Here is a 17,263-nt window from a genome sequence, read left to right as displayed (position 1 = left end):
TAAAAAAATCAGTATTGATTCATTGGCCCTTATTCTGAAGTCGGGTTTAATTAAACTCAGGTTTAAAGTTGTGGTTTAAGTATGGACAGCCAATTGTTACATAAATCACCAACAGTAGAGATATCATAATTCAGCTCAATTGGCTCTGAAATCATTTACAATTTTCTAGGAAGTATAAATAAACGATTGTCTTCACCATCGATGAATCAGGAAAGAGCACAGTAAACATAAGAAACATGCAACTTAATACAAATTTTGATACTTTGGCTTCCCATACTTAAACCACAACTTTAAACCTGACTTCACAATACGGGCCATCGTGTTTTGCTATCTTTCATGTAATCCTAAAAACTTTTTTTTTACTTCTCTTTTTAGTGCAGTCTATTGTTGTGTTGGGATCGGTGATTATTGAAGGGTAATGAGGAAACTTTGCAGAAAGTTATACAGTTCAAATCACAAAGTATTTAATTATCAATATTCAGCTACAGTTCGAAGTACATGAAGATTCAGATATAACAGGAGACGATGAATATAAAATAATTTAGAAGTATCAGATTGAGATTCGGAGTGAAGTTTATATAATATTCGATGGACGTCTAAGTCTTGAAGTCAGTCAGTCTATCTGGATGAGTGTCGTTCTAGTATTCTATTGTATTCTCTCCATTCTCTAATAATCAAGAAGTCTTATTTATATCCTTTGTTTTGGGGTGTAACTATTTTAAGTGGGAGTGATCTAAACTTGTTCTGATTGGTCTACAGGTCACTGTCTATCACACTTTCTCTGGTATATGGGGTGTGGTGATGCTCTGGGCAAGTGACTGGGGCTGGAGTGTGAGTCATACTTCTTCCATGAAGTTAGCTGACGTCACTGAGGGTTGGTCTTTTTATGGTCAAGGCTTAGATGCAGTTAAATGGTATTGGGGGTTTTGGGATTCTAAGATGACATTGGGGGAGTTTGTAAACAAGTGAGGGTGAATGACTGAAAGGATAACAGGAAGTTAAATACATACTACATAACACTATGAACACTCAAACTCAGAGACAATATTCAAATATGATCTTGTTTTCAATTTAGGGAAAAGGCAGTTTAAACTCAGCCTTGGTAAAGTTGTGTCCCTTAAATGTAACTTTTAAAACATTTTTAACATCTCTATATAGTGTAGCATATGAGCTCTTTGGAAACTAAGAGGCAATATTCCTATTTGTGTTTTTTATGTCTTGGGCAACCATAGCTGGTTGGCTAAGGCATTGTGTTTTTTCTCTGGAAGGCCATTAGCGTCAACATATAACATACATGTTTGTTCAAAATATATTCCAGATATGTTTTTATTCATACATTGTCTTCTTGAAAATTTAGTGTACTTCTCTTTATCTACAAAGGACATTTTGCAAGTCTCCTGCAGTAGAAATTATGGCATGGACGGATTTCCACAGGGCCCGTCTTACAAAGAGTTGCGATTGATTTGATCAATGGCAACTATGGACGGCCAGCAACGTCAACATCTATTATGCATCTGTGTTCAAAATATTTTCTAGCTATGATGTATATTCATGCATTTATTGTTTTCTTAAAAGATCACTGTGCTTCTCGTTGTTTACAAAGGACATTGTGCAAATTTCCTGTAGAAAAATTTATGACACTGATGGATTTCCATAGAGTTACGATTGATCGGATCAATCGTAACTCTTTGTAAGATGGGACCCTGATTCGGGGTTATGAATTCAAAGGTTAAAGGTCACAGGTCATTGCATATCTGGAATGATCAATTTCTCGAAATAACTCAAGAGTAGTTTGAAGGATCAACTTCAAACCAAGTATGTGTTAGTGTAGATGATCTTTTTATAGATTTTAGAGTCACAAGGTCAAAGGCCGGAGGGGTCTTTATAATCGTAGAAATCACTGGCGTAAATCCTTGCGTCACACCTGTTGTTCAGGGGGGATGATCTATTGTTCCATTCCCCCTTAACAATAGGTGTGACACAAGGATTTACGCCAGTGGTAGAAATTATGTATTTGCGATGATGAAATAAGTGTTCGAGGGATCAAAGTCAAACTTTTTTTCATATGCATATGGGAGTGAAATTGATCTGATGGGGTCACAAGGTCAAATGTCGAAGAGGTCTTTATATTCGTACTTTTACAATGGTGCTTTTACGATGGTGAAGCAACTGATCGAGGGATTAAGTAAAAACATTGTCGTGTTTGGATTTGGGAGTGAAAATGATCTGATTATGTCACAAGCTCAAGGGTCACCAACAGGTCATTTGACAAGTTGAGAAGTGATGTATTTGAGGGTGTAACGACATTTGCTCTGCCGACAAACGCTCCAGGCTTTATTTCGGCTGGGATACTTGGTTAGGGTTAGGATTGTAATATGGTTGTATGTTAGGTTTAGGATAGGGTATAGTGTTATATCCAGGGTTGATGTTGGTCATTCTTTTAGAGTATGGAATTTACAGCGGAGCAATTGTCTCTGGAGCAATTGTCGCCGGAGCAAATGTCATGGAACCGTTTGTGAAACATGTATACATCTTGCTGGGGTAGGGGTATATTTCCCAACTAAGTGAAGTCTGAAATCCATCTTGTTTTATATTATTTTTTAATGAGTTTATTTAATGTACTTGTATGGTATTATAAGTGAATAAGTATTTAGCTGGTATAAAAATCTTCATTCCAATTTGTGTGTGAGGGAATTATTGAAATGTTTTGCACTGCATGACAGTATAAGGGCATATGTTGTAAACTATAGACATCTCTGTATGGTATATTGTGAACTAAGGGCTGGTTTGAAAATCTTCATTCTAATTTGTGTTTAAGAGTATTATTGAAATGTTTTGCGCTGTATAACAGTACAAGGGCATATGTTGCAAACCATAAACATCTCTGTATAGTATAGTTGAATTGTTAAAAGGCTGGTATCAAATCTTCACTCTAATTTGTGTGTAAACGAATTGTTGAAATGTTTGGCACTGCATGACAGTATAAGGGCATATGTTGTAAACTATAGACATCTCTTTATAGTATTATAGTATAGTTGATTTGTTAAAAGGCTGGTATGAAAATCTTCATTTCAATTTGTGAGTGAAGATATTGTTGAAATATTTTGCACCCTATGACGGTATAAGGGCATATGTTGTAAACTATAGACATCTTTGTATAGTATAGTTGAATTGTTAAAAGGCTGGTATCAAATCTTCACTCTAATTTGTGTGTAAACAAATTATCGAAATGTTTGGCACTGCATGACAGTATAAGGGCATATGTTGTGAACTATAGACATCTCTATATGGTATAGTTTGTTTGTTAAAAGGCTGGTATCAAAATCTTCATTTCAATTTGTGTGTGAAGGAATTTTTGAAATGTTTTGCACTGTGTAACAGTATGAAGGCATATGTTGTGGTCTATACATCTTTATTGATATCATCTATTTTGCATACTACTGAGTTAGTTTAATACAGATTATTTTAAAATTTGTACATCTTTGCTCTATGAGGATAAGGAATACATGTAGCATTTATTTTTTCTAGTGGTTAACGAGTGAATTAATGAAATAAGTGATGGATGGATGGATGAAGGAATGAATGAAGGAAGGAAGGAAGGAAGAAATGAATGGATGGATGGATGGATGAATGAATGAGTCGATTTATTTCTTGACGAATCAAACAATCAAACAAAAATTAATGAATCGATCAATGAATCACTAACTACATAATTAATTGAAAATTGACTTCTAAAATAAATACTTACTTCTATCATAGTTCCAGGTGTATAATTGCAAGCAATATTGTAACTATTCCAAGCCGGAACCACAACACTTTGATTTACCATCACTCTTAATTTGTCCGTTATCTCCGAGTTATATGACCCTGACACCTTGTAACATAGAACACAATTGCTGTTTGGATTTGTATTTTTCCATTTACGCACCTCATCAAGAGCTGTAAGAAGGGGGGGGAAGTCAATCATTAATCACGGATGGTTCTTCACGGGAAGCAGTGGCGTACCCAGGATTTTCCAAGGGGGAGGGCAAATTCGTCTGCCCAAATTTTGACAAGCAAAAAAAAAAAAAAATGTCTTCAACCACAAATAAAGGATTTTGTACCAGAAAAAAAATTGCCAAGCAAAAATAAAAAAAATGTCTTCAACCACAAATAAAGGATTTCGGGCCAGAAAAAAAATTACCAAGCAAAAATAAAAAAAGGTCTTCAACCACAAATAAAGGATTTCGGGCAACTTGTGGCCTGTTAGGGGGGGGGCAGGAATACATCCCTTGCATGGATTGTGACTCATCAGGAAGGCAGTCTGCCCCACCCCCTCCCCCCTGTAGGTACGTTAATTACGGGAAGGGACCAACCATCCTCCATGAAAGGAAGAAAGAAGAGGAGAATATGAGAAAAAAGGAAGCAACAAAAAAGAAAGCACATGTAGAGGACACCCAGGGGGGGGTCACACAGAATTATGTATCACTCAGAGTTGCACTGGTTGCGTGCGTTATAAAAGTCCTGACCACATTGGTAAGATCATACTTAAATCTTTGCGAAACACCAGTGGCTTGTTTATTCTATAATGACGTCATCTTTAGATCACCTTGCCAATTTCTTCCCCCTCCCTTCGTACCATGGCGTTCCCTAGTTGGGCCTCCCAACTCCCTGCTTTATAATACAAAAAGGCTGCCTTCAACCAACTGTGAACCCTCCTGAACAGATAAGTATCCTATGTGTGTTCATGTGTACTCATGGTGTGTCGAAATGTGGAGCACAGTGGTGTGTTCATATGTTGTCCTACAGAGTGTGCACAGAGTAGGCCTAAGTGTGGTCATACATGTGTTTATAGTGTGTTGAATTATGTTCACAGCGTGTTTCGGTGTATTCACAACTAATTTCACGTGGAGTACAGTGTGGTCCCAGTGTCGTCACAGTACGTGTTTACATTATGTGATCAGTACTTTGTTCATATTAGCTTGGAGCACAGCATGTTCACAGTGTGGTCTTAGTGTATTCACAGTGTGTCAATGGTGTGTGGGGTCACAGTGTTGTCACAGCGTATAGTCACAAGGTGTTTGCGGTGTGTTCACAGGATGATCACAGTATAGTCAATGTTATATCGTCTTCACACTGTAAATATGAGCTTAATTGGATCACATTGAAGTTTGAATCACATCTTCACATAGTCCACTGTATACATGTGATCACAATATGAACACACTATGAACATTCTGTGAACACACTATAAACATTCCAGGAACACCGTATGAACATTCTGTGATCGCATGCACTAGTGAACACACTAAACTTTCTGTTAACACGCTGTAATTAACACACTGAACATTATTATAACACGCTTTGAAAACACACTGAACATTCTGTGAACACACTATGAACTCACTATGAACATTCTGTGAACACACAGCGATCACACTGAACACACTGAATATTCTGTGAACATGCTGTACGCGATCACACTGTCATCAGACAATGAATATTCTTTGAACACATGCAGTATGAACATTCTGTGAACACACTGAACATTCTGTGAACACACTGAACATTCTGTGAACACACTATGAAAATACTGTGAACGGCTCATTGTAAAAATGGCAGAGGTAATAATGGCAGAGGTAAAAATGGCAGAGGTAATTAATGGCAGAGGTAAAAATGGCAGAGATAAAATTGGGAGAGGTAATAATGGCAGAGGTAAAAATGGCAGAGGTAAAAATGGCAGAGGTAAAAATGGCAGAGGTAAAATGGCAGAGGTCATAATGGGAGAGGTAAATATGACAGCTCTAGGTAAAATATGGCCAGCCTCAAACCCCGATGCAATGAATTGTCAAAAAGCCCCCGCATGTACATAGATTAAATTAGAAGTGCATGTCACGGTTAGGCATTTCATCATATCATTATGTCTTTATCGGCCTCACAATGCTATTTACGAATTCACTGGAGGTGAACCGTGAAGCCTTTTCAAAAAGAAATCAAACGACAAATTAGAAGTGCATGTCACGGTTAGGCATTTCATCATATCACTATGTCTTTATCGGCCTAACAATGCTCTTTACGAATTCGTTGGAGGTGTACCGTGAAGGCTTTTTAAAAAGAAATCAAACGACAAATTAGAAGTGCATGTCACGGTTAGGCATTTCATCATATCATTATGTCTTTATCGGCCTCACAATGCTGTTTACGAATTCGTTGGAGGTGTACCGTGAAAGCTTTTTAAACAGAAATCAAACGACAAATATTTTTTCATTCAATTCATCAGGAGCAAAATGAAACTCCACTATTCTCATTCATCATTTTATAACATTACTTTTTGTCTAGCTGTTTTTTATGTCTAAAGTTTTGCCAGGTTTACCGTTACAAAGAGGAGGAAGAGTAGACATAAAGGAGGTGGAGAGACAGAGAGGGTTAAGGGTGGGAAAAGAACATAGTGGGAAAAGCTTAGACCTTGAAATTGTCACGAATGATTGTGGTTGAATATTATGTCCTTATTTGTAATGTCGTCTGTACTATTCTTTTTAAATATTTGAATGACAACAAGCATGCGTTCCCAGATTTGGCACTGAATATGTAACTGATTATGAAAATCAATAATAATCTTGACTGGAAAACCAATTTGGGGTCGATCGAGGGGACCGTCTGATTCAGATTTTTTGCATAAAAAAAGACCCTGAACCTTCTTTACCATTGTATCCAATATGATATAGACGGCTTGATGGTCATAACCCTTGGAAGCAGAAGTGCTGTTGGGTATTTTTTACACCATAAGCAGCACCCTCTTGGTAATTAGCTTGGTATGCTAAAAAAAAACATTGTTTATAATCTGATTGTTATTATTTTTGCTGTAATTCTTTTTCTGAGTCAAAAGAACTTCACTTAGTCATGTTAGTTGAAATAATTTTTTAAGTCATTTCCCCTTAACCAAATCCCCTTTGATTTTAGAGTGAAAACTTTTCTTCTCGGCTTTTTAACAAACCAGCATTCCATATCTCTGTCATTTTTGCTTATGCCATCTTTACCTTTGCCATTTTCAACTCCGCCATTTTTTACACTGTTATAGAAAATTTATACTTAAAAATAAAAAATAATCCTGCAACAGAGTCTGGAGAACACCTGTAATCTTACTGCACTGTGTAAACTTACAGAAAATTGGTATTTTGTGCATGTACCCTTACAAATTTATTGTAATAAAACTGTTTTCCCCTTTTTTAAAACATATCTGTTCTGTAAAATTGAAGAAAAATTGTGGAAAACCATCCTGTTATTATAATCTTCAAAATTATTTGTTTTTTTCTGTAAAACCTGTTTTTTATTTTTCTTCTGTAGAATCTACTGTTTTTTCTAATAGTGTACCTCGGCCACTTTTACCTCTGCTATTGTCACGTCTTCCATTTTTACCTCTTGTCATTTATGCCTCTGCTCTTTTTATATCTGCTGTTCTTACCTCTGCCATTTTTACCTCTGCCATTTTTACCTCTGCCATTTTTTTACCTCTGCCATTATTACCTCTGCCATTTTTACTTCTGCCATTTTTACCTCAGTATCTGCCATTTTTACCTCTGCCATTTTTACCTCTGCCATTATTACCTCTGCCATTTTTACCTGGCACCCTGTGAACACACAATGAACATTCTGTGAACACACAATGGACATTCTGTGAACACACAATGAACATTCTGTGAACACACAATGAACATTCTGTGAACACATTATGAACATTCTGTGAACACACTGAATATTCTGTGAACACACTATGAACATATTCTGTGAACATGCTGTACGTGATCACACTGTGATCAGACAATGAACATTCTTTGAACACATGCAGTATGAACATTCTGTGAACATACAGTGAACATTCTGTGAACACACACTGAATACTCTGTGAACACACTCTGAACATATTCTGTGAACACACAATGAACATATTCTGTGAACATGCTGTACGCGATCACACTGTCATCAGACAATGAACATTCTTTGAACACATGCAGTATGAACATTCTGTGAACACACTGAATATTCTGTGAACACTTTGAACATTCTGTGAACACACTATGAACATTCTGTGAACACACTATGAACATTCTGTGAACACACTATGAACATTCTGTGAACACACTATGAACATTCTGTGAACACACTATGAACATTCTGTGAACACACTATGAACATTCTGTGAACACACAATGAACATTCTGTGAACACACAATGAACATTCTGTGAACACACTGAACATTCTGTGAACAAACTATGAACATTCTGTGAACACACTATGAACATTCTGTGAACACACTGAACATTCTGTGAACACTATGAACATTCTGTGAACACACTGAACATTCTGTGAACACACTATGAACATTCTGTGAACACTATGAACATTCTGTGAACACACTGAACATTCTGTGAACACACTATGAACATTCTGTGAACACACTATGAACATTCTGTGAACACACTATGAACATTCTGTGAACACACTATGAACATTCTGTGAACACACTATGAACATTCTGTGAACACACAATGAACATTCTGTGAACACACAATGAACATTCTGTGAACACACTATGAACATTCTGTGAACACACTATGAACATTCTGTGAACACACTATGAACATTCTGTGAACACACTATGAACATTCTGTGAACACACAATGAACATTCTGTGAACACTTTGAACATTCTGTGAACACACTATGAACATTCTGTGAACACACAATGAACATTCTGTGAACACACAATGAACATTCTGTGAACACACTGAACATTCTGTGAACACACTATGAACATTCTGTGAACACACTATGAACATTCTGTGAACACACAATGAACATTCTGTGAACACACAATGAACATTCTGTGAACACACTGAACATTCTGTGAACACACTATGAACATTCTGTGAACACACTATGAACATTCTGTGAACACACTATGAACATTCTGTGAACACACTATGAACATTCTGTGAACACACTATGAACATTCTGTGAACACACTATGAACATTCTGTGAACACACTATGAACATTCTGTGAACACACAATGAACATTCTGTGAACACACAATGCACATTCTGTGAACACACTGAACATTCTGTGAACAAACTATGAACATTCTGTGAACACACTATGAACATTCTGTGAACACACTGAACATTCTGTGAACACTATGAACATTCTGTGAACACACTGAACATTCTGTGAACACACTATGAACATTCTGTGAACACTATGAACATTCTGTGAACACACTGAACATTCTGTGAACACACTATGAACATTCTGTGAACACACTATGAACATTCTGTGAACACACTATGAACATTCTGTGAACACACTATGAACATTCTGTGAACACACTATGAACATTCTGTGAACACACAATGAACATTCTGTGAACACACAATGAACATTCTGTGAACACACTATGAACATTCTGTGAACACACTATGAACATTCTGTGAACACACTATGAACATTCTGTGAACACACTATGAACATTCTGTGAACACACAATGAACATTCTGTGAACACTTTGAACATTCTGTGAACACACTATGAACATTCTGTGAACACACTATGAACATTCTGTGAACACACTATGAACATTCTGTGAACACACTATGAACATTCTGTGAACACACTATGAACATTCTGTGAACACACTATGAACATTCTGTGAACACACAATGAACATTCTGTGAACACACAATGATCATTCTGTGAACACACTGAACATTCTGTGAACACACTATGAACATTCTGTGAACACACTATGAACATTCTGTGAACACACTATGAACATTCTGTGAACACACTATGAACATTCTGTGAACACACTATGAACATTCTGTGAACACACAATGAACATTCTGTGAACACACAATGAACATTCTGTGAACACACTATGAACATTCTGTGAACACACTATGAACATTCTGTGAACACACTATGAACATTCTGTGAACACACTATGAACATTCTGTGAACACACAATGAACATTCTGTGAACACTTTGAACATTCTGTGAACACACTATGAACATTCTGTGAACACACTATGAACATTCTGTGAACACACTATGAACATTCTGTGAACACACTATGAACATTCTGTGAACACACTATGAACATTCTGTGAACACACTATGAACATTCTGTGAACACACAATGAACATTCTGTGAACACACAATGAACATTCTGTGAACACACTGAACATTCTGTGAACAAACTATGAACATTCTGTGAACACACTATGAACATTCTGTGAACACACTGAACATTCTGTGAACACTATGAACATTCTGTGAACACACTGAACATTCTGTGAACACACTATGAACATTCTGTGAACACACTATGAACATTCTGTGAACACACTATGAACATTCTGTGAACACACTATGAACATTCTGTGAACACACTATGAACATTCTGTGAACACACAATGAACATTCTGTGAACACACAATGAACATTCTGTGAACACACTATGAACATTCTGTGAACACACAATGAACATATTCTGTGAACATGCTGTACGCGATCACACTGTCATCAGACAATGAACATTCTTTGAACAAATGCAGTATGAACATTCTGTGAACACACTATGAACATTCTGTGAACACACTATGAACATTCTGTAAACACACAATGAACATACTGGGAACACAATGTGGACATATATATATATATATATATTGAGAACACACTGAGAACAAATTGTAAACATATACAAAGTGTGGATACACTGTAATGTGCATGAGCACACTTAACAAACTGTGGACACATTGTAAACAAATTGTGGACACACTGTGAACAAATGAATACAAAGTTACAAACACAGGTCCACGAGAAGAACAATTACAATGTTGCAAGACCTGGATGATCGAGAGTTGAAGAGACTATGCTTGGGGATTTGCGTATGAAAAAGTTTATCAGTACCCAATAATCATAACCCGTATGTACCGGTCTTCCAATAGGCCTGTGCAACGTTATTAGTTGCCAGGATCCATAAAGATTATCAAATCTTAAAAGATTTGAACATTAAAATTCGCAGATATAGCTTGAAGAGCATCGGTGTTAAATCTTTGATTTATTAAGTGATGGCCAAAAAAATTAAAGGGGGAACTATTCCTTAAATGTGGACAAAAAAAATAGACATATAGGGAAAAGGGTATATACTCATCAAATCGCCCCCCCCCCCCTTAATTAGGGATCGATGGGAAATTTAAAAAAGAAATTAAGCTAGGAAAAAATGAAAGGAAAAAAAACCCTCTTCAGGCATTTTAAACTATTAAGCGCGGGAACTAGCTACTGTATTGCGCCTAATGATTGAAATGATCTCTGCTCTGTGGGAAAGATTTATTTTCATGTCTTTTCTCGGGGCTTTTCTACATTTGTGCATGCATATATACCGGGGATGAATAAGATAACGCTTTATCCCCGGTGGGGTCACTCAATATGACTTGGGGACCGCATGACCGTTACCAAAATCGCGGGAAAAGGGGTCAATTTAATGGAACGTCCGCGGACAGAACACTCCTCGAAGTAGTGAGGGGTGCTCATCGTCCTCGATCTGATGGATTTAGGGGTCAGGAAAAAGGGGAGAACGATTCGGGAACGATTACGGGAAGTAAAATCCGTCGCCGAGTCACCAGCCGCAGAAGGCGCGCTCATCATGCTTTGTATCTTTATATGGACAACTCTACATTTATTTTTACAAAGAATTCTACTTTTCTTATTTTTCAAGAAAAATAAAGTTCTTTTGGATTATTGTATCAGTATGACTTGGCTCTTGGTCATCTTTAAGGACTGAGCACTCTGACGCCTGTGTTGCAATTTCCTCTAATGAGGAAAGGGTGTTAAATGCCCTGTCCTTGAAATACGGTAAATAGGGGTAAATTTGCGAAATGGGCAAAAGTGTCCTTACAATCTTATAATTAGGGGTGTTTCAAGGTACCATTTTACCGCAATTTTGTCCTTGTTTTGCGTGAAAATAGGGGGGTAAATTTCACAAAATGTCCTTGAAATTGACTGCAATAGGGGGTCACTTGCATTTGTGGTAACGGTCATACGTGTCCCCCTCTGTGGCTGAGTGACCCCACCGGGGCTTTATCCATTTTATGCTTTTCTACTGCTAATGATCCAATTAGCCCAAGGGTGGAAATATCTCTCCAAAGGTATAGGGGGTCGACTAGGGGCTGCAAAATTTTAAAAAGAAAAAAAAAGAGTTATCACCGCTAATATGTAAGGTCATTCCGACCAGAATAGATTTGACAAGCAAAAAAAAGGAAAGAAAAAGGTAATCACCAAAAAAGTAATTTCATCTCGTCCAATTAAAATACATGTTTTATTTCGACTTTGAATGATGTATATATTTCAATAATAAAAGACCAAATATAGTTGGGGGACATTTCTTGCGCCCTCCCACCCCCCCCCCCCCCCCCTCTACTATTTTGGGTTGAGCTGAGGGCCGGGGAACGCGTCCCAGGCGCGTCCCCCGACCTGTCCCCTGGGATTTCCCCCATTTCCAAATGTCTGATGCCATAGCACAGTCATGGCGCTTTTGCAGAATTTAGTGGCCCAAATAATCTCAATTTATGTTGCCGGCCCGCTAGGCACGGCATGCCACTCAAACCAAATCTTTTCTAGCTTTGTCTTGAAGCCATTGATTGTTGACAATGTTTATAAACTGCTACCAACCGTAACGGTTTAATAATTAGAGGAGAGTTTTTCCATTCACTCCTGACGTGGCCATGGAGTACCGGTACTCGAGTGGACATTCGCCATGCGCATGCCATACAAGCGATCGTGCAGTCACACACTGGTGCCAGCGCTCTGTGTACATCGCTCTTAATCACCGAACCAAAGAAAGGGTGACAATTATATAGGTCATACAACCAGAGTCTCTATTCATTACCGGATTATCCATGTGCAGTGATTCTTTCCCCTTTTTTTCCAAGAACTTACTTTCTAATCAAGTTGGGTTAGCATCGCATCCAATGCATGCAATGTGACCTATTGTAGGTGACGAATGAGATGGATTGCTCAATTCTGACATGTCTGAGGGCTCTTATTTACGTTTGACTGAAAATTGTGTTTCAGAAACTGTACAGGCAGAACTGTGATTGAACAACAAAAGGAAAAGAGTTTAAACATTGTATATATCATCTTCTCCAACCGATGAAAGTTTTCTGTAGCTGAAGATTTATTACAAGAAGAATTCTGAGCAGGTGAGATGTTAGACCAAAAGCTTCGGTCTCTGTTTTGTTGGTTGTTCAGCTGAACTTCGTTGGCTTCAGTCACCAAATACAGAGACCGAAGTTCTAGCCACTTGTTCACTGCTACCATCTGGCCTGTGGAGAATCTACAGGTAGGACTATGGTATGCCAATGCTGTATAGAGCACACACTCTAAAAAATCATTAAAATATCACTTTTGTGACCAAAATTACTAATTTTCATACAGTTTTAATTTATTTATCATTAGTAATGTGGGAATAATTTTTGTATTCACCAGAGCGCTCAAAAACTTGAATTTTGGGCATATTTTTGTGTACGCCCTCTATTGGTGGAAAGTAATATGGCAAGAAAATTTTCATTTTTTATCTCTATTTTTAATTAAGAAAAAATGATATAAAGAATCAAATTTGAATAAGAGCCAAGCAGTATGAATAAACAGGTCTAATGGAAACTGTCAGTGTAAAAAAATCAAGCATTTGCCCCAAAGAAAAAGAGAAAATAAGCCAAACATTGCCACCCTTATTTTGTCACACATGGAGATATAACTGAGAACAAGGTTATATTATAACCTTGTTCATTGAATGAGTGGTTCTAGCGTGATCTGTAAGCTGTACAGGGGACTCAATGGCCATATGTTTATGTACTTAAGATCGGATAAAACGGGGAAGTGAATTTGCGCGACAGCCGAGGTAAGTCACTGTTTTTGTTCCTTTTAACTTCATTTTTCTCCGTTTTTTGGCAATTGATGCCAAGAGGGAATATAAATTTGCACTCTGGTCACTATAATTTTCGAAATTTTTATTCATTAAAGACAAAAATTGAAAAGCCCCGACGGGGGGATTTTGCATTGCAAGTCCCCTAATGGTGGCTGCACGATAGCAAGCCGTCTGTGTACGAGGAGAAATTTTAAAAAATGTTAAAAAACTCCTCGAAATAGACGGCTGCCAGCTGTCTAGTGAGATGTGTTCTTATCATTAATTGTTTGGCATCACCTGTGCCTGGGAGGCAAAAGCGAACTGAAGCACTGCAGGTGGACCTCGAATTGTGTAAGTCATTTATCTAAAGTCAAGAGATTTTTCGAAAACAATAACACACCCTCCCTTTTTCTTTCAGAAGCAGATCATATCTCCCTCAGTCATCATGGGGTATTGCTCTGTCAGCGACTTCTACGCCGGCAAGACCCTGATGATCACCGGCGCCACTGGTTTCATCGGCAAGGTGATGTTGGAGAAACTCCTCCGGTGCTGCCCGGACATCAGAAGAGTCTTCCTTCTCGTCAGACCAAAATCAGGCATAAAGGCGTCCGCCCGTATTGAAGAAATCACTTCCGGAATAGTGAGTTGAATTTTAAATTTGTACAAGTATGGCGTATTGCCCCGGGGGGGCCACTTCCATTCACGAGTGGATACCATGCGCGACCATGGGGTCTCGAAAAGCACCCTAAACACGTAATTTCCATATTCTGAAAATGCACCCCTTAACAAGTATTGGCGTGTGAAACCCTACCCTTAACAAGTATTGGAAACAAAACGATACTCTTGGCAAATATTCCCTGAAATGAACCCCTAAACAACAGTATAGGAATGTTTTATTGTTACGGGTCCTTCGGTCGTCGGCTTTACCTTATTTGGTTTAGTACGACCCCACCTTCTACACCTCGCCAAATCGGACTCTAAGCACAAAGTGTTGGGGCAAAAAGGACATCCTTTATAAAACATTTTAATTTTGTTTTATCATCCCCGCAAATTCGACCCTAAACACGTAATTTTTCTAGCGAAATAGATACCCTTTTTTCATTATTTTTGTGTTTTTGACACCCTTATCACGTTACGTACGTAAATTGCCCTATCGTGAAAAGGACATCCTTTTTACATGTTTTTGGGGTTGCGCATGGTATCCACTCGTCAATGTAAGTGGCCCCCCCCCCCTCCCCGGGCGTATTGCTTTAGTTTTATTGGCCTAATTGACTGGTACAATAATGTCAAGATCAATGGAATATTCAATTAAATAAGGGTTAATGGTAAAAATATGATTGGTTGTAAAACTAAGACTGAATTGAAAATGTTTACGAAGGGGCAGTAAAATACAAAATGATTACTTCATGTTTTGAATATTGAATATTCAAAGAAAAGGTAAAAGGATGAATAATCTAGTATGTTATAATATAATTACAAACGTGTACACAGGTGTTCAATGAACACTTGTGTACACGTTTGTAATTGTTCATCAATTATGTTAGACTTCGGTGTACAAAGTTCCATTCTGAAATCGTGATTTTTACAAGTAATTTCTTTGCAGTAATCAACATTTTGTAAATTATTATTGTGACGGAATAGGGGGTGTTATGTACATGAGATAAAGAGAGAGAACAGGGGAGAGAGAGAAGTTGAGAGTGTCTATCTGCACTCTATACTTCTCACAATTTCTCATCAATCTCCACCAAATATAAATCAATCATTCATAATGGTAAGCTGCCACCATCTAGCCTTTTTATGAGAGCACTAGATTCTCCTCTCTTTACAACATTCGTTTATAAAGCGACTCTCGGCTCGATTGCTGGAGCATAAATAAAATAAATATCCACCAACACCGCCATCACAACCCGTAATCGGTCACCTTTGACCTCAGAACACTGAAAACTAAACATTTGCACCTTCCCTCGTGCATGCTCTCCAGCATCTTCACAGAAATCTGCCTCATCACAACAATTCTGCTGAGTGGAACCATTGCATGATTCAAGTAATATTTACAAATAAATTGATAAGAATTCACCATCAACACAAGACCAGCAAACTAGTAATTTTGCACATCGCTAAAATGTGCACAATCGAATTCATCAACATGATTCAGCATAGCGCACACTAACCCAGGGAAGTATGGTCAAAATTCGGAATTCTCCAAATAAATAGTTAAAACAGAAATCAAGCACTTACCACGACTAACGAGTGGCAGTTTCCTGACATCTGGGCACAAACTGGAACCTCAAAAAAACGAAAAGTTCTCTCCTACTCCAGTCTCGATCGGCCATTTTGTTACAATTCATAACAAAAATGGCCGATCGAGACGGGGGTAGGAGAGAAGTTCTCGTTTTTTTGAGGTTCCAGTTTGTGCCCAGATGTCAGGAAACTGCCACTCGTTAGACCTTCATCCATATAATCGTGGTAAGTGCTTGATTTCTGTTTTAACTATTTATTCAGAGAATTATTTTGACCATACTTCACGCTAGTCAGGTGAGTATGGTCAATTACACGTAAGGTCCTGGGCTACGCGGGCGGGAGTTCCCTGGGTTAAGCACACATGTGCGACACTTCACACCCAGTTCCTTGTTTGCAAGGTAGCAAGCAATTGATCTAAGGCATTATGACATGGAAAAATTATTTCGTTCTATACATGATCTTGTTTTTTTACTTTTGTTTTCTCGAGTAGATGTAAATGTGACTATTTCATTTCGACTAGGGTACCGTACTCTAAATGTAGTAAAATAAATAACTCTGTAATCTGTAAGTGTTCAACTGAATCAATAACAAGTATTTCTTAGATACACCAGTAAATTATAAATTCATAATGTCCAGATTCAAATACACCATTCATCTCAAACCATCAATGTCATGAAAACTACCCTGGGAAAGGTTAGACGAAAAGCATGGCTGTGTTTGAGAAAGATGTCTTCTCAACTAACTGGGCCGCATCTCAATTGTTGCAGCTTATTTTCATTCAGCCACAGAAGAGTCACCAAAATATCAGATCACCTTTTCCAAGAATGGTTTCTTACAAGTGACCAATAATAAGAATACAGCAATACATAAGCATCATCATCATTAACATTTTATGAATTCACTAAGGATTGGCACATTTTGAATTTGACCAAAATTGGTATGTTTTGAAATTGACCGAAATTTTCACATTTTGAAAATTGACCAAAATATGCACATTTTGAAATCGACTAATATTGGCACATTTTGAAAATTGACCAAAATATGCACATTTTGAAATCGACTAATATTGGCACATT

General features: G+C 37.6%; 1 protein-coding gene and 2 long non-coding RNA genes across 4 annotated transcripts in view; 2 read left to right on the top strand and 1 right to left on the bottom strand.

The window, feature by feature from the left end:
* Window positions 1-442: 442 nt before the first annotated feature.
* LOC121421312 lies at window positions 443-16,654 on the bottom strand. The gene is made up of 3 exons (XR_005970953.1): window positions 16,642-16,654; window positions 11,940-11,942; window positions 443-1,198 (listed from the first exon to the last, which is right to left on the bottom strand). It is a non-coding gene; the product is annotated as an uncharacterized LOC121421312 (long non-coding RNA).
* LOC121421313 lies at window positions 1,628-3,477 on the top strand. The gene is made up of 2 exons (XR_005970954.1): window positions 1,628-1,862; window positions 1,986-3,477. It is a non-coding gene; the product is annotated as an uncharacterized LOC121421313 (long non-coding RNA).
* LOC121421310 (fatty acyl-CoA reductase 1-like) overlaps window positions 12,777-17,263 on the top strand; it is a 31,431-nt gene continuing 26,944 nt past the window's right edge. Inside the window, exons 1-2 of one of the 2 annotated variants that reach the window (XM_041615990.1) lie at window positions 12,777-13,242; window positions 14,368-14,586. In XM_041615990.1, coding sequence (XP_041471924.1) covers window positions 14,392-14,586 — 195 coding nt within the window. In that variant the 5' untranslated portion in view covers window positions 12,777-13,242; window positions 14,368-14,391. Of the gene's footprint in view, window positions 13,243-14,364; window positions 14,587-17,263 lie in introns of both variants that reach the window. The other variant, XM_041615989.1, reaches the window with a different exon arrangement.

Source organism: Lytechinus variegatus, chromosome 9 (assembly GCF_018143015.1).
Source record: "Lytechinus variegatus isolate NC3 chromosome 9, Lvar_3.0, whole genome shotgun sequence".
Lineage (NCBI taxonomy): Eukaryota > Metazoa > Echinodermata > Echinoidea > Temnopleuroida > Toxopneustidae > Lytechinus > Lytechinus variegatus.
This window is presented reverse-complemented; position numbering and strand designations above follow the sequence as displayed.